The sequence below is a fragment of the Tachyglossus aculeatus genome, chromosome X5 (assembly GCF_015852505.1).
Source record: "Tachyglossus aculeatus isolate mTacAcu1 chromosome X5, mTacAcu1.pri, whole genome shotgun sequence".
Lineage (NCBI taxonomy): Eukaryota > Metazoa > Chordata > Mammalia > Monotremata > Tachyglossidae > Tachyglossus > Tachyglossus aculeatus.
In genome coordinates, this window is record NC_052097.1 from 669,406 (window position 1) to 690,932 (window position 21,527).

Below are 21,527 nucleotides of genomic sequence, written 5' to 3' on the forward strand. Positions count from 1 at the left end.
CTCTGCACACAGTAAGCGCTCAATAAATACAATTGATGATGATGATGATAATCATGATGGCATTTGTTAATGATTAATAATAATAATGGCATTTGTTAAGCGCTTACTATGTCCCAAGCACTGTTCCAAGCGCTGGGGGGGGGGGGGAACGGGGTGATCGGGTTGTCCCGCATGGGGCTCGCAGTCATCACCCCCATTTTACAGATGAGGGAACCGAGGCTCCGGGAAGTTAAGCGACTTGCCCGAGGTCGCACAGCAGACACGTGGCAGAGCCGGGATTCGAACCCGTGACCTCTGATGCCAGAGCCCACGCGCTTTCCACTGAGCCGCGCCGCGGCCTATGTGCAAAGCACTGTTTTAAGCGCTGGGGTCTCACGGTCTTCATCCCCATTTTCCAGATGAGGGAACTGAGGCCCAGAGAGGTGAAGTGACTTGCCCAAAGTCACACAGGTGACAAGTGGCGGAGCCGGGATTAGAACCCGTGACTTCTGACTCCCAAACACGGGCTCTTTCCACTGAGCCACGCTGCTTCTCTAATGGCATGGACAGGTGGGGAAGGGCCGGGGGGCGGGATGGACAGGTGGGGAATGGCCGGGGGCGGGATGGGATTCATACATTCAATCGTATTTATTGAGCGCTTACTGTGTGCAGAGCACTGTACTAAGCGCTTGGGATGGACAAGTGGGGAGGGGCCCGGCTGGCGGGGAGGAACGGACAGGTGGGGAGGGGTCCGGTTTGGGGGAGGGACGGGGGCGAACCGAAGGCAGGGGAGCAAAAGAAAGAGGGGTGGGACGCCACAGTCCTTCCCGGGGCGGGGAGGAACGGACAGGTGGGGAGGGGTCCGGTTTGGGGGAGGGACGGGGGCGAACCGAAGGCAGGGGAGCAAAAGAAAGAGGGGTGGGACGCCACAGTCCTTCCCGGGGCGGGGAGGAACGGACAGGTGGCGAGGGGCCAGTTGTCGGGGCAGACAGGTGGCGAGCGGTCCTCTCCTCGGGGCAAGCCTTGTAAGGATGCCCGTGCCCGGCTCCTTCCCTGCTCATCACCATCATCAATCGTATTTATTGAGCCCTTACTATGTGCAGAGCACTGTACTGTATGGAGTAGAGCACCAGCCTCCTCGGCGCTGTATGTTCGGGGGCTGGGCGACTCTTGCCCTCACCTGCTTCTCTAGGCCTCTCCTGAAACCCGGCCACGTGTTTCCCCATCTCCTGCGGACCGGGCCTCTCTGCTCGCCTTCTTTATTAGTGGCTTCATTCGGGCCCCGAGGACTCCTCTTTTTCCCGGCTACTTGATTGCTTTCCTCTACTTTCTTTGCCACCTTCGGTGGAGCACCTTGCCTTCCCCTCCCTGCGGGGCTCTGTCCAATTTAAGGTCTGGTGCCTTTTTCCTCTTTCCCCTCTCCCGTGCTTGAGATTCCCCCTCCACCCACCCTTTTCTGCTTTCCTTGGGTGCCCCCAAACTTCTCTTGTTTGGCACCTATCTTTTGCTACTCTTTGCCTTCCCCCAGTTGTGGTCCATGTTTTCCCATGCTCGCCATTTTTCTCTCTCTCTAACCCCCCACCCCGTTGGTTTTCTCTCCCTTCTTGCTCGCCGGTTATTGCGGGTGACCCGTTCAGCCATCCTCTTTGGCAGGTGGGCAGTGGGAGGCCAGGTGGGAATGAGCAGGTTGCCGGTCAGAGAGGTGTAGGCCCAGTGAGGGTGGGGACAGAGATTTCTCCCTGGAAGGGCTGTGTTGGGGAAGGGTAGCCTAGTGACCCAACAGAGCCACCAAATAGCCAGCCACATAGTGGACATTGGAGGATTCAAGGTCACCCAGGGAGGGGGTTGCCTCATTGTCTAAAGGGAGTGGGTGTTGGGTCTCTGGGGACCAGTGAGTAGGTGTGCACAGGAGGAAGGACCCAGTGGCCAGAATGATGGTGGCAGTGGGACTGTGGCCTTCTGCCCAGCCGCCCTCCAAAATGGTCAGTGATCGTTGTCGAGTGAGGCACTCATCCCAGGTGTAGGAGAGGCAGGAAGGTCAGCTGCACCCAGGGACCGGGATTGGTGCAAGGAGTCATGCCGATGGTGGAATCCAGCTCGGCTGAGCTGAGTGGCAACCCTGGGCCGACTGGAATGACAGGCCTCGGAAGCGGGGGAGGCCTCCCTGGACAAAACAGGTTTCCCCTTTCCTTTCCAAGTCGTCGGAAGAGAAAGTGAAGATTGGAATGGGCTTTCTTCTAAGGGGGAGTCCACCGGGATGCTAAAAGGATCTTCTTTGCCATGTGGACCACTTAGAGTTAAAACCTACGTAGATCTTGATATGCAACCTAAATTTGGCACCAGGAAATGGGAAATTGCATCTTTAAACAGGGTACAATCAAAAATGAATTACAATAAATCCTATATAATTGCATAGGTCATTCTCTTTAATGAGATTTTATTAACCTGACTGTCAAGCTTTTGAGTCAGGCAGATATTTTATCTTCTTCAACTGATAAAAGTGTCAGCTATAAACCACCATATAAATATTCATAAATCTACACATCTGTGGCAGCCTATGAGCATCATTCTTTTGGACATTAAAAGCATTCTAATTACTTTCTGTCTGGCAGAGCTGAAATGCTGCCTGTTCTAGTATGTGCTTGGCAGGCATGATTGCTTTTGTTTTGCCGTCACAAACAGCAGCAGCAGCAGCATCTGATGTTATGTGCGGTGATGGTCCAGAAAATGCCCCGGGTTTGACCAGACGGGGGTGGGTGGGTGGGGTGTTGGGTATGTGTGTGTGTGTGTGTATGTGTATTTGTACCCCATCTGGTTTGGATTTCCCCGAGCACATTAACTCACCTGCTAATTTTGGACTCCTCAGTGATTGATTTATTTGGAAAAATCGTGCTGTGGTTTGGCATGTTGACATTTGCCTTGGTTTTAAAAAAACAAAACCTGATGGTGGCACATCTTTTCCAAAGAAGAGACCCTGTTCGTTGATTTAAGGCTGGGGTAGGTTCTGAGGGAGGATTTCAGTTTGAGCTGCAGTGAAAGACGGTGCTGCCACCTCTCCCTCAAAATGCTTTTATTGCTGCCCCCCCATCTCTGCCCTACAAAAAATGACATTGATCTAATAATAAATTAGTTAGGGCCATCCAACGTCCTCGATGCGGGCTAGGCGATGACTGGCGCCAATCGCCCTCACCCCTTTATTTCTAGGCCTGATTCTTTTTTCTAAAGTAGTATTTTTCACCTTTCTGTGGAATACAGAGCACTGCCACTAATCACACTGATTTCTGTGTGGCAGTAACCTTGGAAATTTTGGGCAGGAGACTCATAAACTCAGTCCCACCCAGCGCCTCGTTCGGTTGGCAGCCGGCTGGTTTCAGAGTGGGGCGATTGAGCCTTGTTTGTATTCGCTGTGGGATTTGGGGGTAAAGCGAGCCAACCTTGAGAATGCTCTGTTTTCCCTTGTGAAAGAAGTCACCACACATTGCAATCTGGGACCTGAGAAGAACCGTTTACCTTGAGGCTTCCTCCTCGGTCATTGGTAGCTATTGAGCACTTACTCTGTCCTGAGCACTGTGTTGGCAGCTTGGGGGAGTACGGTAGACATGACCCCTGCCCTCGAGGAGCTTCTGGTGTGGAACTCCAGGCCCCAGAATTCAGAGTGGTCCTGGGAAGGGTGTCTTTGAAGTGGGAATGTGAGATATTGGCTAGCATTATCCGGTTAGGGAGAGAACCTCTGGAAAGGGATTTGTTGGGTACCCTGACCTGACCAGAGCACCAGCTCTCCAGAGAAGAAAATACATACACTGGCACATTTTACTCGATGAAGAAGTCTGGAGCACAGATTGTCCAGAGCAGGCACGAGAAAGCCAAACTTGTCCCTGCTTCTTTCTGAACACGTTTCTTGTTATATACAGACTTTAGGGTCACAGATGATGTTTGGTAGAGAGATTTGTTTGTGCTTTACACGAGGTATAACTTTACTTGTCATTCCAAAATTTACAAGGTTTTGAGGTTAACATAATAAGTCCCCAACAGTCCTTTAAAATGGGAGAGATTCAGCTTTTGGGCCCAGTCTCTGGTTAGCGCACCTGCTAAGTTCTGAGCAGGAATTCAAAAGGAAAGTCTCTACTCCTAATGGCGTGAGTAGCTACCTTGATATTGGAAGTGATTCTCAAGTCTTTGTCATCACCTGCGTGTGCGTATGTGTGAAAAGGTGGGTGGGTCCCATTTGCTCAACCTGGGAAGGGGTCCGGAAGGGTGAGAAAATTGGACCCAGACCACCCTCTCACCCCAGAGCCTCGGACTGGGTGATAGAAGTAAACTCCTCCCTCCTCTCTCTTCCCTCTTCCTCCCTTGTCTTCCTCACCTCCATCTGGATGCATGAGAGGGGAGATGCCTGGGTTCTCTAACCTGAGCCAGTGTCAGCAGCCAGGTGGGCGAGTCCTGTCTTCCCCCGTAGCCATCTTGGCCTCTTAAGTGACAGGGTGCTCCGTTAGCCTGCCTCCTGCCTACAGCCCAGGCTAATGGGAGACCAGAGTCTCCTGGGTCCTTCCTGTGAGCCTGGGATGGGGCGAAAGACTCTCTTAACCCAGGGTCAGAAATGGGACTTGGGAGTCAACCCCTCCTCTTTGGGTCTGATGCTCTCCCAAAAGGAGAGGAGTTAAATGAGTACCTGTGTAGCATGTTGGCCCACTCTAGAATACTATGTGTGTGTGTGTGTGTGTGTGTGTGTGTATTGCAGGGAGGTTAGGGGAGGGGAAGGGGCAGAAGAAATCAATAAGGTGACTTATTTTGAAGCCCGTGTTGAGTTTGACTTTCTTCCCCTAAATCCTTACGTGATGCAAGATTTCTTAGCATGAAGAAATCCTGAATATTCTTTGGGACTTTGAAGAAACAAATATAGAGCCCTTTCCATCTTTCTGAGTACCTTTTCCTCCCTCCCAGCAAGGGGATAGGAAGGGTAGAGAACGGGTACGGCAGTCAAGACCTTGTGATTAAAATGCAAACGGTAAATACAGCTCCCAAATCTGGAATAGGATTATGGGATTAAGAGGAAAGAAAACGCCTGTCTCCTGGAATGGTGAAGTTCCAATCAATGTGATCCCTTGATACTTAGAATAGAAAATGGGAGGTGAAGGAATGAAACCAAGAAAGCAAGCAGTTTTGAGACTTTGCTATTTCAATTTCCTTTCCTTTCTTTCTTGTGGTCACTGATACCAAAGGGCTAAGGAATTAAGGTGTTTCTGATGGTGTGATGGAGTTTCCCTTGATAATTTGTTGGATGACTTGGCTTGGCAACTCCCTACCAGGGATCCACCAAATAGTTGAGGCAGCGCTTAGGGGGAGGTGTGGGATAATAGGCCGGCCCTGGCCTGCCCTGCCCTGCCCTGCCAAGAGCCCTGTGTCTTCATCTTAACGAAAATCCATTTTGGGGGGTGGGGAGGAGAGTGAGAGAGAGAAAATTTAGGTCAGTTTCACTCTGAAAGGCTCTTTCAGAACGAGTTGGGGATTTCAAAAGCGGAAATGATTTTCCTGCCAGAAACAGCCGGCACTGGAATCTGACAGAAACCAGGAGAGCTGCGGGTGGTTTTTGGTGGCCAGAGTCTGACAGCACACACAGCTTGTTCTCGTGGTCCGGGTCGAGCGTGACGGTCAGAAGGGCAGGCAGTCAGAGTTATCAGTCTCTCTGGGGGCTGGGGAACCTGCCAACTGGGATGGTTTGAGCCCAGCTGGTGGTGGGGGATGCGGGCATGGTCCAGGCCTGTCTGCAGGCCAACCCACTGGGAGAGTATCCAGGGGGTGGCACGGGCAGGCGGGGAGAAGAGAGGGATGTGATAAAACCTCTTGGGGGCACATAGGGAATTAATTGCTTTGGGTTCAGCAGGGTGTCAAGGGTCTCCTTTCCCTTGTTTCCCTTGGGGAATGCCCAGCAGGGACTGTGGCTGTGCAGCCTGGAAGCAGGGCCCCTCGGCCAGGCAACTCGGGCTAGGAACTCTCCATGGCTTGAGGCCAAGATCTTTTGAGTCTTTGCATCAGGCACAGTGTGGAAGCCACAACCTGCCATGTGTGAATATTTTCCCAAGTGTCGGGCTGTGATAGTTTGTGTGTGGGTGGGTGGGTGGGTGAGTGCCGGGGTGGGGAGAAGGAGGCTACCCCCTGCCCTCAGAATGGGGTAGCCCCATCTTGCACGGCAGGTCTTGGAGACACCCCCTCTCCGTCTGTTCCAGAGAGCCGCATGATCCTAGATGCCTTTGCCCAGCAGTGCAGCCGGGTTCTCAGCCTTCTGAATTGCGGGGGGAAACTCCTGGATAGTGGTCACTCCCCAGCCACAATTTCATGCGTGAAGCAGGAAGGCGTGAGTTTCAGCGAGAGGCGAGACCAGTGTCACATCGGAAAAGGGGTCTCTGGCCAGCCGGTGGACAGCGGAGACCCCGAGGCACGATACAGGCAAAGGAAACAGCAGACGTCAGCCTTCCTGCGGGTGTTCACTGACTCCCTGCAGAGCTACCTGCTTTCCGGGAGCTTCCCATCCCAGAAGCCCTCGTCCATCAGTGACTCCGGCCCCCTGGCCGACGGGGACCCTCTGTCGGCCTCCCCTTCCCACACGTTTGGCGGCTGGGCGTCCCCGGCCACATCTGAGTCTCACGGTCACCCGTCATCCTCGACGCTCCCAGAAGAGGAAGAGGAGGAGGAGGAGGAGGAAGATGAGGAGGAAGGGTACTGTCCTCGGTGTCAAGAACTTGAACAGGAGGTAATCTCCCTCCAGCAGGAAAACGAGGAGCTGCGGAGGAAACTGGAGAGTATGCCAGGTACCCGAGCTGTTTCCACTCACTCTGGCTGCAGTTTGCAGCCTAGCTAGCCAGGGACCTAAAGATGGGGCCTTGCCAGCTGCGTGGCCAGGAGGGTCAGGGATGGGGATTTATTATTATTATTATCATCATTAATGGCCACAATGACAACAACAATTATGGTATTTGTAAAGCACTTCATTAAGCCCTGGGGTAGGTATAAGATCATTTCAGGCCCAGTCCCCATCCCACCTGGGGCTCACAGTGTAATGTGGGGAGAGAGAACACATTTTGCCGATGACAAAATCTATACATATAGAAGTTAAGTGACTCACTTGAGGTCACACAGCTGGCAGGTAGAGCTGGGATAAGAACCCTGGTGTTCCAACTCACAGGCCCATGTTCTTTCCGCTATGCCACGCTACTCCTGCCCTGCACTGCGTAGGTCCTGGCCGATAACTGATAAATGCCTATTTGCTACACTGCATCGGGGTTTGGAAGAGGGGCAATTGTGGGGCCGGCCTTTCCCCTGTAATTTATCGCCTCCTTTCCGCTCCCCACCCGCCCCACCTTGCCCACAGATGATAAGCGGGAGAAGAAAATGTGGACATATTGATTAGTGGGTCCAGTTGGAAGTGGGGGATCAAAGCCAGCCTCTTACCTGATTGATTCATTCAGTCATATTTATTGAGCGCTTACTGTGTGCAGAGCACTGTACAAAGCACTTGGAAAGTACAATACAGGCATAAAGAGAGACAATCCCTGCCCACAATGAGCTTACTGGCTGTCGGAGGCCACGTCTGTGGCTCTTGGCACCCGAGTTTCTGGACCTGGAGGCCATGGTATCCAGCAGTAGTGCGATGGGCCTATCGTGCAGGCTGGCTGTCAATGCAAGCTGGCGTGGCAGTGGCTGAATTTGCTGGCCGGAGCCCTGTTGAACCTGGGCGGTGCTGGGTTGAGTGTTTACTGTGTCCCACTCCAGTCAGGGCCACTTCGTAGTTTTCCCACAGGCTGAGGTACTGGGGCCTTGCCCTCCGCTCAGGAGAAAGTTGTCTCCAGGTTTTGCTCTTTTTGCATAAGGTTAATGCTGGTTCCCACAGCTGATCGCAATGGTCGCCCAAATGGTTGGGGTCTGGGGTATGGCCGATTGGAGGGAGGAGTAAATGGGGGCCCAGGCAGAGGTGGGAATGGGGTGGGTGGGGGTTGAGGGTAGGAGGAGTCACAGATTTAGTTGACAGGTTGGGAATTATTTCACCCAGAAACCTCATAGTTGCAGTTTAAACCAATTAGGGTTTCTGTAATTCAGAAGGTAGAAGATGAAACAGTTTAATGTTGAAAGGCCTAGGAGATGGGTGGGAAGGAGGCCTACGGGGTCAGCTTTTTGCCTCTGGCCAGACCCCAGAACAAGTTTTGAGAATGGCTGGCTGGGGTATAGCCCTTACGTCAGAGTCAGGGAGGTGTCTCAGCCTGCCCGGAGCCTTCCCCTGCACCCATCTCCAATAGGGCCCCTGCCAGCCAGCCCCCACGGGAACTCTTGTCTCTGAATTGAGCCAGATTTTTCTTGCAGTCACATGCGTGTGTCTATAGGTGTGGGTGCCTGCGGAGGGATGGGGGGCAATGTCTCTGAAGGGCATTGGAACCCATTGGCCTCTGTGGTAGTGACAGACATGTAGCCACCAGATTTCTTGTGCCCAGTACCACCTCGCTACCACTTCTACTCTTCCCCAGAATCCACCAGCCCTTGTTCTTCCACCCCAGCAGAGGTAAGGATTGAAGTTCATCTGTACCTTGAGGCTTACCCTGGGGGGTTCTGCAGCAGAGTCAGTCCAGCTTCCCCTCTGTGCCAGGTCCTGCCCCATCTCCCTCATTCACCCACTGCTGTGCCGGTCACAGGAGACTACCTGCCAGCCTCCAGGCATGACTCTGCCTTGACATGGTGAGGCCGGCGGCATTAATTGAGCACCTGAGGCGTGCCAAGGAAGTCCAGGCGCTCGGGGACATGCAGCAGAAGTAAAAGCTGTGGTTCCTAGCTGGAGGAGCTCTGAATGTCTGCTGGGGGAAAACAAGAGACATAGATTTCCAATTGCGTAGCATGGCAGAACTCAAGAGAGAGATGGGGCATACCTGGGGGCAGAGGGGCCAGAGACAGGGTAGCCGGGAGGAGTGTGGAGCGTGAACTGGGGTGTGGCAGGAGAAGGGTGTTAGGGAGGTGGCCTGTTAAGAGCTGATGTGGGGTAAGCGGACCCTGAGGTCCTCCGTCTGCTGTGACTCCCCACACCCTCCCATGCGCTGGAAACCCATAGCAGGCGGTGGGGTTGATCAGCAGTTAGATCTGCTCTAATGACAGAAGCGCAGTGGCTCCCTGGCCCACGGCGAGAGGACCCGGGCTGTCAAGGAGACCCGGCCACCCGTCCGTCCATCAGAGCTGCGGCTCCCACTCTCTCCCTGGGGCCCCGTTTCCATTTTTGGAGCTCTGTTACACTTCAAAGCCACCCAACCTTATTTTTTCAAGCATCCCTTTGGTTTGGGAAAGCGCACACCCTCCCCTGTCTATGCGATGGTGGGGGCAGTGGGGTTAGGTGGCAAGCGGTTTCAACTCTATCCCAACTGCGACGAGATGTCGGGGAGATTATCCACCCCTCACCATTGGTCCCAGGGCAGGGAACTTCTCCCTGGGTTTGGCTGGAGCGAAACAGTCAAGACAGGTATCTCTTCTAATCCGGCTGGATGATGTCACTCTTCACCCGCCACACCTCCTGCTCCCAGCTAGAGGCTTGAGGTGTTCAGGGTCTGGAGTGGAGCAGGCCTGGAACCACGCTGGGGAGTAGTGTGAGCCTAGCCCAGGGGACCCCCAAATGGGCTGCACTGGGCCGGGAGCCCCTCAATGTTTCAGCACCCTTTGGAGGGTCCCAGGGAAAGAGCTGACTGGATTGAGCATCAGAAGCGGGGTACATCAAGAGTGAGTATTCCAGGCTGATTGGGGCCACACAGCAGACATTTCTCTGTTGGAGGGCTCAGCTGGGCCCGGGATAATAATAATAATAATCCCCCTTTTAGACTGTGAGCCCACTGTTGGGCAGGGACTGTCTCTATGTGATGCCAATTTGTACTTCCCAAGCGCTTAGTACAGTGCTCTGCACATAGTAAGCGCTCAATAAATACGATTGATTGATTGATTGATTGATTTGCGTTACCATTGCCTTTCAGCTCACTTTGACATACAGACCTTTTTAATCAGAAAATCCTCTAAGCTAGATTTGGTTGAGGATAAAGTCATCTCTAAGTTCCCCACGATTCTGGGCTCCGACATTTTGCTGAATACGAGGTCTGAATGCATCGAAGGAAAGACTATTTCCTGTGATAAGTCAGTTCCCCAAACAGCTCGTAAGGGACCTGTGGGTTGAAAACTTGCTGTCTTTGTCGATGAACAGTAATTGCACTTTGTTTCCCACAGTGCCCTGCCAGACGGTTTTAGATTACTTGAAGACGGTTCTTCAACACCACAACCAGCTAACGGGGCCCCAGCCAGCAGACCAACCGACAGAGGTACTCCAGGCCACCAAGCCCAAAAGCTCTGGATCTCTGGGTTCTGAATTCCATTGTGGTGAATTGTGCCACTGAGCCCCCCCAGAAATCTTAGAGAGATGTTTCTGCTGACCCACGCCAGGGATCAGGCTGCCATTGACCTGGGCATCCACCTTGGAGTTGGACACACGTGGATTGGGGTGTTTGGGGACCAGACGCATGTAAAGTACCTTCCCTCCCTTAGGGATGTCTTGTGCTGGTGGCCCCATTGGAGGTTTTTCCTGGGTGGGCTATGTGGCCATTCAGTCGGACTTGAAGGCGAGTTCTGAAATTGATGGCCCGCAGAGCACTGCCCTCTTTTACTTTGCCTGACAGCTGGGCAGGGTTTCTCGTTCAGTGGTCTTGTGTTGGCTCGTCTTTAACCTGGGTTTCTACCGTGACGATTTGTAAATAGGCTCTGGCTCTGGCAGGCAACTTGTGTTTTTAGCAGCTCTTTTTGTCTTTTCCTTTCCCATGGTCTGCATTTTTATCAGAGTTCCCCTTTCTGTGTTGAGTATCCTTGAACTGGGGGAGTGAGGCCTTCCCTCTCCAGATTGAATGTTCAATCTGATGGAGTTGTGATTGCCGTTTACTGAGTGGGGCTCTCCGGCTCCGAGTCCCACCCTCTGCGTTTTTAGAATCCAGTCCCAAACATGGTCTCCCCAAGCCTCTCCAGCTGGGCTCTAGGCCTGATTGTTCCAGAAAAGGCCTTTTTTTTGTGAAAAACCCTTGTTCTGCTTTTGATCTGGGTGGGTGACTTGGCTAGGCAGTGGAGAGGAGGGGTGGCTGCAGTCTCCCAGCCCTCCTCCCTGCCTGGCTTTCCACCCTCCACCAATCTCGCCTACCATTTTCCCACCACCAGCTTTCCTCTTTCCCTCTGCAGAGGCTGTGGAGGACAGTCCCACCACAGTGTAGTTAATGTTCTCTCTCTTTATGTTCTTTATGGTATTTGTTAAGTATTTAATATGTGGCAGTCACTGTACTAAGCGCTTGGGTAGATATACTAAAATCGGGTTGGATTCGGTCCCTCTCCCTAGCTTACAGTCTTAAATTCCTTTTTTTACAAATGAGGTAACTGAGGTATCGGAGAAGTGAAGTGACTTGCCCAAGGTCATGCAGCAGATAAGTGGCAGAGCTGGGATTAGAACCCAGATCCTCTCACTCCCAGGCCCATGCTCTTTCCACTAGGCCACACTGCTTGAGTTCCTGCTGAGTGAGGTGCACTGTCCTGAGTACTTGGGAGGGCACAGTGGAGTTACGGGACCCAATCCCTGGCCTCGGGAAAGGAATTTATAGTCTGGTGAGGGAGGCAGAGCCTAAAATAAGTGCTGGATTGGGTTGCTTGGCTTCTCTGCAGGTGAAAGGAGACCCTGGATTGTTAGAGAGACTGTGGATGGACAGGGTAGGCCCCAGATGTCTTAGCTAGCCGGATTTCACTCTTCCAAACACCTTCCCCAAGCCACTGCTCCCTGCTGCCGTGGCGTGACCGGGGCAGAGAGGAGCACGTCTGCCTCCGTGGGTCCCCTGACTCCCGGCGGGACTCGTCAATTTCTTGTCCGTGTTTTCTTTTAGAAAGATGCCCGGGATTCAGGGCCTGGGGCATGGGCGGGGTGAGCCAGGCTTCCCCGGGCACCCTCCTATCCCCGTGGCATGCGGGCTCGCAGGCCAACATTGGTGACGGTGGGCGTGCCCAGAAGGGTGGACGGTTCCCGTGGCCCTTGGCTTTAAACGCCACTGAGCCCTTGCTGTTTAGTTTGCAGGAGCGGTGGTGGCAGGTGGCGTGAATATTTATACACTGGTGTGAATACTCATTCAAACCGAAGATATTAATTAGGTGTTATGAGCACTAATTGTTTTGACTGTCAACCTGTGCTTGTGAATATTAATTTGTGGTTTGGAATGTTATTTATACCATGCTTGAATTTGAATTTCACATTTATGACCTGTTTCTTCCCTGTCTTCCCTGCCGTCCCCCTTACATCCTGCCCCATGCCCAGAGCCCCCACCCTGGAAAAAATGAAAACCAAGAGAACTGTAGAATGGGAGCCTTCCCCCTCTGATGTGACCTTTTTCTGGCCAGGATGCCAGCTCCGGGTGGCATTTTCTACCCACTGATACATTAGCTCTATTTGACTTCATGGCTTATGTCTGAACCCGTAGCTCTACTTTGATATCTGCTGCTTAGCCGTGTCTCAGTGGAACGCCTACTGGCTGCGTAATAATTATGGTATTTATTCAGCATGTATTATGTGTCAAGCACTGTTCTGAGAACTGGGGCAGATAAAGGTTAACCTGCTTGGACACAATCCCTGACCCACATGGGACTTACAGTCTGTGGAAGGGAGATCAGGGATAACAATAATAATAGCATTAATAATAATATTAATGATAATGACATTTGAATCCACCATTACACAGTTGAGGAAACTGGACCTCAGAGAAGTGAAATGACTTGCTTGGAGTCACACAGCAGTTAAGTGGCAGAGCCAGGCTTAGAATCCAGGACCTCTGACCTCCAAGCCAAGGCTCTTTCCACTAGGTTAGGCTGCTTCCCATCAGTCAAACTCATCACTGTCAGCTCTAAGTCACTCAATCAACTCTTCCCCCTCCTACCTTACCGCATGGATCTACTGCAATCCAGCCTGCACATCCAGGTCGTCTAACCCCAATTTACTCACTGTACCTCAATTTCATCTATCCCACTGTCAACCCCTTGCCACATCCTGTCTCTGGCCTAGAACTCCCTCCCCCTGCATATCAGACCGCGGACCACCACTCTCCCCACCTTCAAAGCCTTATTAAAAACACACCCCCTCCAAGAGGCCTTCCCAGACTATTCCCTTATTCCCCTTTCTTGCCTTCTCTTCTATGTTGCTTTTGTACTTGGATCTGTACCCTTAAAGCCCTTAATGTTCACCCTACCCTTTGAGCATTTGATATTCACCCCACAGCACTCAGGTCTCTTTCCTTCCACTCTGCCATTTCTCCTGTCTGTAATTTAGTTTAATTCCTGTCTCCTCCTCTAGACTGTAAGCTCCTTAAGGGCAGAGATCAAGTCTACCAATTCTATTGTATTGTCCTCTCCCAAGTGCTTGCTATAGTAAGTGCTCCATAAATAGACTGTAAGCTCATTGTGGGCAGGGAATATGTCTACCAACTCTGCTGTATTGTACTCTCCCAAGTGTTTAGTACAGTGCTCTGCACATGGCAAGTGCTCAATAAATACCATTGCTGTTTGATGAAGATGATGAGAATGCCAGTGATTGATTGATTGTTTTGATGGGTTGCAGAGCATTGTATAAGTCACTTGGAGACTACAAGTGAGTTAGCAGACCCAAGCCCTGCTTTACAGTCCTATAGGGAAATCATGCATATAGTCATTTCCAAATAGTGCTCACGTAATACAGTGAGGAAATCACTGTGTACCGAAGTGCTGATAGTCACGAGGACGGGACCTGAGGAGAAGACAGTGGTAGAGGAGGTGGGATTTCAGAAGAGACTGAAAAGGTGGAAGGAGGGAACTGAAGGAGTGACTGGAAGCCAGTGGCCAGGGGGTTCTGTTTGATGTGGTGAGAAATGGGAATGGTTGAAGGATCTTTGAGGAGAGGAGAGAATGTGTGTAGAACACCGTTTGGGAAACAGAACCTGGGCAGCAGAGTGAAGTATGTACTGGAAAGACTGGAGGCAGGGAAAGTGATCTCCCAGTCCCAGGCTCTGCCCACTGGGCCGCACCGCCTGCTGACGCCGACCCTGGAGCAATTAGGTGTCGGGCACCCCGGGCTCTGTGCCGTCTCTAGGGCATATTGTGTTGGGCTGTGATCTTTGCCTGGGTTCCTCAGGACTGGCCCCTGATGCTGGTCTCCCATGATCCCAGCCACCAACGGGTTAGCGGTAGACAAACTGCTCCCGTTTCGAAGGTGTCAAATGAGCCTCACTGTGGAAAACACAGAAGGGTCGGGAGGACACCCATCTGGGCACCTGGGCGCTTGTTGGGTCCCCGAGGCATCGGCTTTTCCGTGGCACTCGCTGGAATGCCCGCATCCCCGGGAAGGCGAGCCAGTGGGCTGCCCACTGTACGCAGGCCGAGTGGTCAGGGGGACGTATTGTCGGTTTGCAGGGGAGCAAGCAACTGCTGAGCAACTATCCAGTCTACATCACCAGCAAGCAGTGGGACGAGGCCGTGAACTCCTCCAAGAAAGACGGGCGGCGGCTCCTGCGCTACCTCATCCGGTTCGTCTTCAGCACGGATGAGCTTAAGTACTCATGCGGCCTCGGGAAAAGGAAAAGGTCAGTGCAGTCGGGAGAGACGGGTCCTGAAAGACGCCCTCTGGATCCAGTTAAAGTAACATGTCTCAGAGGTACTGCGCGCCTTCGCCCTCCCTCCCTGGTCGGTTCCACCCTCCGCAATCTCATTTCACCGCATTGGCCGGGCTCGCCGGGATCTGGCTCCCGAGGCTCTCCTGGCTTCCCGCTTCCGCTGAGATCATTTCTGTGGTGCATCAGCTTCGTCCCAAAGCTCCCTAGAGCATTCTCTGCCTAAAGACCGGCTCAGAGTTCAGCCCGCGGCGGCTGCTTGCGGAGCCTCTCGATCGGTCAGTCGACCCGTCCGGGGTGTTTACTGAGCGCCTGCTGTGTGCACGGCACTGTACTGAACACTTGGGGAGGGGCCAGTGCAATTCGTAGACACCGACCCTGGGTGTGGGCTGTTCTGTGGGGAAAGCCCATCGTGTAGGGGCTAAAATAGCCCCCTAAACCCTGGACCCTGGACCCTCCCAAACTCCTCATTCAATTGCAGTTTCTACCAAGTGAATGGTAAGAGTTCATTCATTCGATTCAATTGTATTCATTAATAATAATAATGGCATTTATTAAGCGCTTACTATGTGCAAAGCACTGTTCTAAGCGCTGGGGAGGTTACAAGGTGATCAGGTTGTCCCACGGTGGGCTCACAGTCTTAATCCCCATTTTACAGATGAGGTAACTGAGGCACAGAGAAGTTAAGTGACTTGCCCAAAGTCACACAGCTGACAATTGACGGAGCCGGGATTTGAACCCTTGACCTTTGACTCCAAAGCCCATGCTCTTTCCACTGAGCCACGCTGCTTCAAGCACTTACTGTGTGCAGAGCACTGTACTGAATGCTTGGACAAGTACAATACAGCAATAAAGAGCAACAATTCCTGGCCACAATGAGCTGTCTTCACCCCTTCCCACCCCTCACCACCCCCCGGCCCCCTAATAGACAAGCTGTAGCCTCTGGACTGCATGTGGTGCCTCGTTATTCCCCCAACCTCAAGCTGGCTGTGGGTTGCTAAGGCCTGGGCTTCAGAGGAATAAAAAAATCCAGTCAGTTCTTCCTCACCTCCTCCCCGGGTCTGCACCCACACTAGTGGGGCCCAGCCCTGCAGTGGGGAGGAGCGGTGGTGTCCATGGAGAGAAGGGCCTAGGCCGCTGCTAGGTCCAGAGAGGCGCCTTTTTCCTGAGAGAGCTGCAGAAGGGGAAGGCGGCTGGGCCAGCTCCAGGGCAGAAGCCATATGGGAGCCCTTTGGAAGTCTGCCTTTGTGAGTGTGGGGGAGGCAGGGGCCGAACTGCAGGCTCTGGGGAAGGAGGTTCGAGGGTGGCTGAAATGGCCAACTCTTGGTTCTTTCACTGGTGGAAACTGGAGAACCAAGCTAAAGTCCAGCTCGAGCAGAGGCCTGGCTGTCTGCCCATTGCCTTGCTTAGTGGGCTAAGAAGACACAAACATGACACCGGTCCCAGCCCCGCTCCTGGCCCGGCCCCGTGCACCCCTATCCTGGGCTCCATCTCCGGCAGGGGCACCAGGACCGTGGGAGGAACCGTGTGCTGGTGGCCCTCCTGGACACTCACCCAGGTATAAGGATGGACTACCCCAAACCCCCCAGCTCTTCTCCAGTGACGCGGCACAGACCACCCAAACCCCCACGACTCTCCACCAGTGACCTGACATAGGCCACCTGACCCCTTTCCCTCTCCCCTGACTATTCCCTCTCCATCCCTGGCTCTCCCTGTTGACCACTGACCATCCCTAACTTTACCACTTGTAGCCTATTATAGACTGCCTGTCTTGAGTTTATCCAAAACCTTCATGAACCTGAGAATTGATTTTATTCATTCCTTGGCTCATTCACTCATTTTGACTCTTGCCCTGGGGGGAAAGAAATGTTGCAAAATATTTTAGAGTAAATATTGCTCTTAAAATGTTATGAATTTTGATGACCTGTATTTTAATTAGCAGGATAATTTCCACCTCACACTGGAAATTTTTGACATATAGAAAGGGTAAGAATTTCTATACCGAAAGCAAACCGACCTGTTTCGCTGCAAAAGCCAGGCAACATCAAACAAGTTGTGAGAAATTGGGATGAAAGGAATGAAGTGAGAGAATTGAAGGACTCTGGGTTTCCAAGTGTGTCCTTAGCCCCTCTCAGTCTGAACAGGGGTGTGCACACTAGATCACAACAGTCCAGTTGAATTTCCCAGGGCTCGACTTGAAGTGTAAGTGTCGCAGGGGGCTGGTTCTCCTGATTAAGCCTTCAAGGGCCCCCAGCCCACCTGCTGGTGGTGGTAATTGATGTGTGGTTTGTGCTGGTGGCACTTCAGATTTTCATTAGGGCTGCGTCAGGCGCATCAGATGGGGCTGTCGTGCCATCACCGTGAGCCAGCTCCACCATGCCACCCATCACGAGCCCCCTGTCAGCCCACCGCGGCCTCCTCGGGCACCAGCCGATCCCTATGGTGTGTGTTTCTTCCTCCAGAGTTCATCAGGATGCACTGCACCTCCAACCCGGACTGGTGGATGCCTTCCGAGGAGCAGATCAATAAGGTATTCAGTGACGCGGTGGGACACGCCCGCCAGGGCCGGGCCGTGGGGACTTTCCTGCACAACGGTCACTCGTACTTCGAGGGGATGGAGCCCCGGCCCCCCCCCGGACGATGGCGTCTTTGGTGGCGGCTCCCGCGGTGGTGGCTCTGGGGACTGACCAGAACCGAAGCCGATCCATTCGATCCAGCGGGCACGGCTGGCCAGTGGCCGGTTGCATAGTCAGTAGTGGGAGACGCACTGTTTGCTCGTCGACTGCTGTCAGTTCCCAGAGTCTGGAGCTCTTCGCCTCCATCATACTTCTGAACACCACCCACCCCCGTCGCCTTCTCTTTCCCTTCCCTCCTGCCATGGTCTCCCCCACTGCTTTCTCTCTCCCCCTGCCCTTCCTGCCACGGTCTCTCACCCAAGCATCCTTGTACCGACGTCTGGAGGGGAATTTCTTGGTGCCTGTTTCCAACTTTCTGCTAAGTCCTTTACAGAAAACCACATTGGATTCTAAGGGCTTGTATGACAGGGTGGAGAAATCTGATAAGTCACGGGAATCTTTCTGAAAATCTTTCCCAGTGAGCCAGCCAGTCAGCCCACCAACCTCGGGCCAGCTTGTGGGAGAAGAGTGGGGCCATCTTTGGGGATGGCCAGGGGAGAATCAGGCAGACCCCAGCCATGTCCCTGGTTCCTCCGGTTCAGCTGGTTCCCTGGGCCTGGCCAGCTGTGGGCGGAGGGCCTGGGACGGAGGGCTGTCCGGTTTACTATGCAACAGGCTCCCCGACAGTCCCCTAAACGAGGCCCTCTCTGCATGCCCTCTGCTCTTTCCTGAAGGGGGGCACTGGCCAGGGCAGGGAGGGCAGCGGGGCCATCTCCCCACCGTGGGTGGGGCAACTGGGAGGTGCCATCTGACCCTGGGCGCCAGGGTGGGGACTGGCAGGGGTGGTCGGCACCCTCATTTCCCGGGGCCGATCACCACAGTACCCTGGGAAGGGGCTGGGTCTGGGGGGTGCGTGTGGGGAGTCTGACAGTGATCCCTTTTCGTCACCCCGTGGTCGGCGGGGCTTGCCCACAGACACTCTGGGGAATGGGGCCCGCTGTTCTGCCACCAGTGGCCCAACACATTAGCCTCAATTTCCACTGGACCTGTAAAGTGACCAAGTTTTACTCTTAGAAGTGACTGGTGTCTATGACTGCCTGGGGCACCGCCAAAGGAGTTGGGAGCAAGGAGTGCATCTGGCAGAGGAGACCCAGCCAAAGGTGATGGGTTTGACCAAGGAAAACTTTGTTGTTGCCTTTTCCCAGCAAGCAGGTGGAGAAGGTAGAGTGGAGGGGAGGGTCTGCTGCAGACGCTCTCTGACCTTGGTGGGTGGGGCCCCAGTGCCCTTTCTTCCTCTCCTAGGTTAACCCTGCTGCTGGGGTGGATCCAGTTTGTGTGGCTGGAGCTGAAAAAGCCTTTGGATTGCAGCTCCAGCTATTCTAGGAGGACTTTGCCTCTTTATCTCTTGGGCTGCCCGATGCCTTGTTCAATCAGCCCATTTCCCACCCCCCTCTGCCACCTGCCCTTCCTCAGCGCCTGTTCCCCTCCTCCCCCACAACCTGGCTGAGTTCAGCTCTGGAGCAGGCAAGTGGAATCCTGCTCCAAAAATCCCATTTCCACTGCCTGTTCCAATGAATGTCATGGCCAAGTGCCCCAAAGCCCCCCAATACCCCTGCCCTCCCCAGCCTCCAGTGTGGTGGAGACTGACTGGAGGCTTGCTAGCAGGGGTATGCCCCTTTCTCTTCCCCCTCCCCAGTATAAGCTCTCAGACCTTGCACAGTTGATACCTCTTTTCTTCATTTGGGCCTTCTGGTTTCTCACACATCCGTGAGGTTCCTGACCCTTGGAGCACCTTCGTGTTTTTGGCAGGAGGCCGGGTGAGTGGTTGCATTCCACTGAGGGCAGAGTCCCCTGCTAGATCGCTGGGGGTAGTAACGCCGACGGTGCTGTGGTCCCATTGCTAGAAACTCAATAGGAAGCAGCCGTGTGGGCTGGAAGGGTGGTTTTACCATTGTGTGTTTACCATGCAAACCAACTCTCGTTAAGACTCCTCCTTGGTGCGCGTGTCCTACCCGCACCAAGTGCGGGTGGATGATGATGGTGTCTTTTTGTAAACTGTGTGATGGATGGCTTCTCACAAATGTTTGTTTGGGGTAGGGTTGTGGAGAGATCAAGGCAGTCATTTCTTTGGGAAGACTGCAGCCCATGCGCAGCCCCAGGATGGGGCTGAGTCCCTCATCTTCACGAGGGAGAGCATTGGGGCAGAGGGCACGGTTGCCCTGGAAAGCTGCTGGGGACGGAGAACCTGCCCACAGCTGACTATTCAACTGCAGGGCGCTTCCCTGGTGAGTCTTCTGCACCTTGTCCAGTGTGCACAGCTGCCCAGGGCCTGGGCTGTCGGCACCAAGCGGGCCTCATCCAACTTGGGCCACCATGGCCACACTGAGGAAGGGGTGGAGCTGGCATGAAGGCTCCAGAGTAACTGAGAAATGGTTAATCCAGGGCACCTGCTTCTGTGTCCCATCCCTTGTGTCACCCCCCCGACCCCATGCCAGCATCCCCTTGCCATGGGCTAGGAGGCTGGCTCACTGGGCTGGGAGTCCAGGGAAGTGGGGCTATGGTGACCACCTCCCCTGGGAGTCCCCACCCCTTGTTGTCTTCATGGGTAGTCCCTGTCAGGCCCAGGAAAGGAGGGAAAGCTGCTACCAGTCACTGTGAGAAAGGGCTTGGGCACCTGCCCAGCCCCCCTCAGCATTTTCCCACCTTTGTGGGTGGGCCTGGCAGAGGTGGTGGGTCAGCCAGGAAGCCCAGGTTGTAAATCCCGCCGAATCTCACTATTGCCACTCCCTCCCCCACCTCCCACACTCCTTCCCCTCCAGCACTCGATGTAGCCAGTGCCCACCTGTGCCCGTGCCTGGGTTCCACTGTGACAACCCCTTGAAGCCCCTGTTTCTGTTGCTTCGGGGCGGGGGCCGCCGAATCGTTTCTGTGGCTTGTGCTGTGTGCGTGGGTGGGCAGGTCGGCAGCTGAACCGGGCCCCGTGTCTAGACTAGTCGTCTTTGGTGACCAGTTCATAGGAAGTGGGAGTTGTTTTCTAGATGTCAGGTGCATTCCTTCTGGAAACTAAAGGGTGTTTTCACAGTTTTTTAAAGCGGCAGTATTTTTAATTCTCAGAAACCTTTGTTACTAGAGTTGGCTATTTCAGGTGTCTTAGCCCTAATTTGAGTATTGATTTTATGACTCCACATACCTCTAGACTGCCATGTGTTCTGTTGCCAAAAATGCCCAATAAATGTCACGTCTGGTTTGTGTGTTCTTAGCCTGTGTGCAGGGCTCCTTTCGCCCCTCCTCTGTTCTCTGTCCTGGTTGAAGCCTGCACGTCTCCAGCAGAAGCAGGCTACCTCCTGCTGGCAACCTGGGCGGAAGGTCGGTGAAGGCCGGCGGCCTGCCGGCAGTCTGCTGCAAACCAGAGCTGGGCAGCGGCCAACGGGTTAGGGTGGCGCAGGGGCCGCCTGGCCCCCGTCCTAGTCCCATTGCTGGCACGGTGGGCACTAGGAGAGGAGGGAGCTGCCCCGCTCCATGGCGAGTGTCCCCACAGCCACGGGAAGCTTAGTGGTCCCAGCTAAGGGATGGTAGCAGCCTAAACCCCGGAGCGCCCTGGGGCTGGTGGCAGCAGGGTCACCCAGCAGGGTCAGGGGCTTCCTCAGAGCCTCCATTCCTGCTGCACGAGGCAGACCCACTTCACACCTTTTGTGTGTCTGCTGCCAGCCAGTGGAACCCGAAGCTCAGAGGGGAGGAGACCATGAGGACAGTTTGGTGAGGGTAGCAGGGCTAGTCCCAGATCACCGGTTTCCCCGCCCCCAAGCTGCCCAACCTCTTCCCTTCTTTTCTGGGGGATGGGATGGGATGGGAAGGACGGGGCTGAGGGCAGATGAAAATGGGGAGTTTGCTTCCTTCAGCAGGGCAAGATGGCACTTGGACTACAAGCCCCAGTGTGGCGTGAGGCCTTAGGTGAGTGATCACGGGAGCCCAAGCCCATAGACAAAACAAGAGCATTTGGGGAAGGACAGAGGGAGCTTAGGTGCAGGTAGGGGCCTTTTTTCAAAATTAAATGGCTACAAGAGGGAAGAGATTCAACCAGGGCAATAACACCCAAGGTGTTTAATTAGCAGTAACATCCCTGCCCCTTTCGCCATCCAAGTTTCTCTGCTTGTCTACATACGCCCCTCTCCCTTTCTCAGGAAGAGGGGAATGGCGCTGCCATTCCCTAGAGTGCAGGTTGTGGGGACTGGAGCCAGAGCACAGCAGGAAAAACCACTCTAACTCCAAG

The 21,527-nt window shown here is 53.8% G+C and overlaps 1 protein-coding gene across 1 annotated transcript in view; it reads left to right on the forward strand.

Moving 5' to 3' along the window:
- The window catches only part of BEND4 (BEN domain containing 4), a 39,297-nt gene extending 21,159 nt beyond the window's left edge, over positions 1–18,138 (forward strand). The window contains exons 8-11 of the mRNA XM_038769114.1: positions 6,204–6,785; positions 10,219–10,310; positions 14,446–14,686; positions 17,105–18,138. Of these exons, the coding sequence (XP_038625042.1) occupies positions 6,204–6,785; positions 10,219–10,310; positions 14,446–14,686; positions 17,105–17,391 (1,202 nt within the window). The 3' untranslated portion in view covers positions 17,392–18,138. The remainder of the gene's footprint in view (positions 1–6,203; positions 6,786–10,218; positions 10,311–14,445; positions 14,687–17,104) is intronic.
- The last annotated feature ends 3,389 nt before the right edge of the window (positions 18,139–21,527 follow it).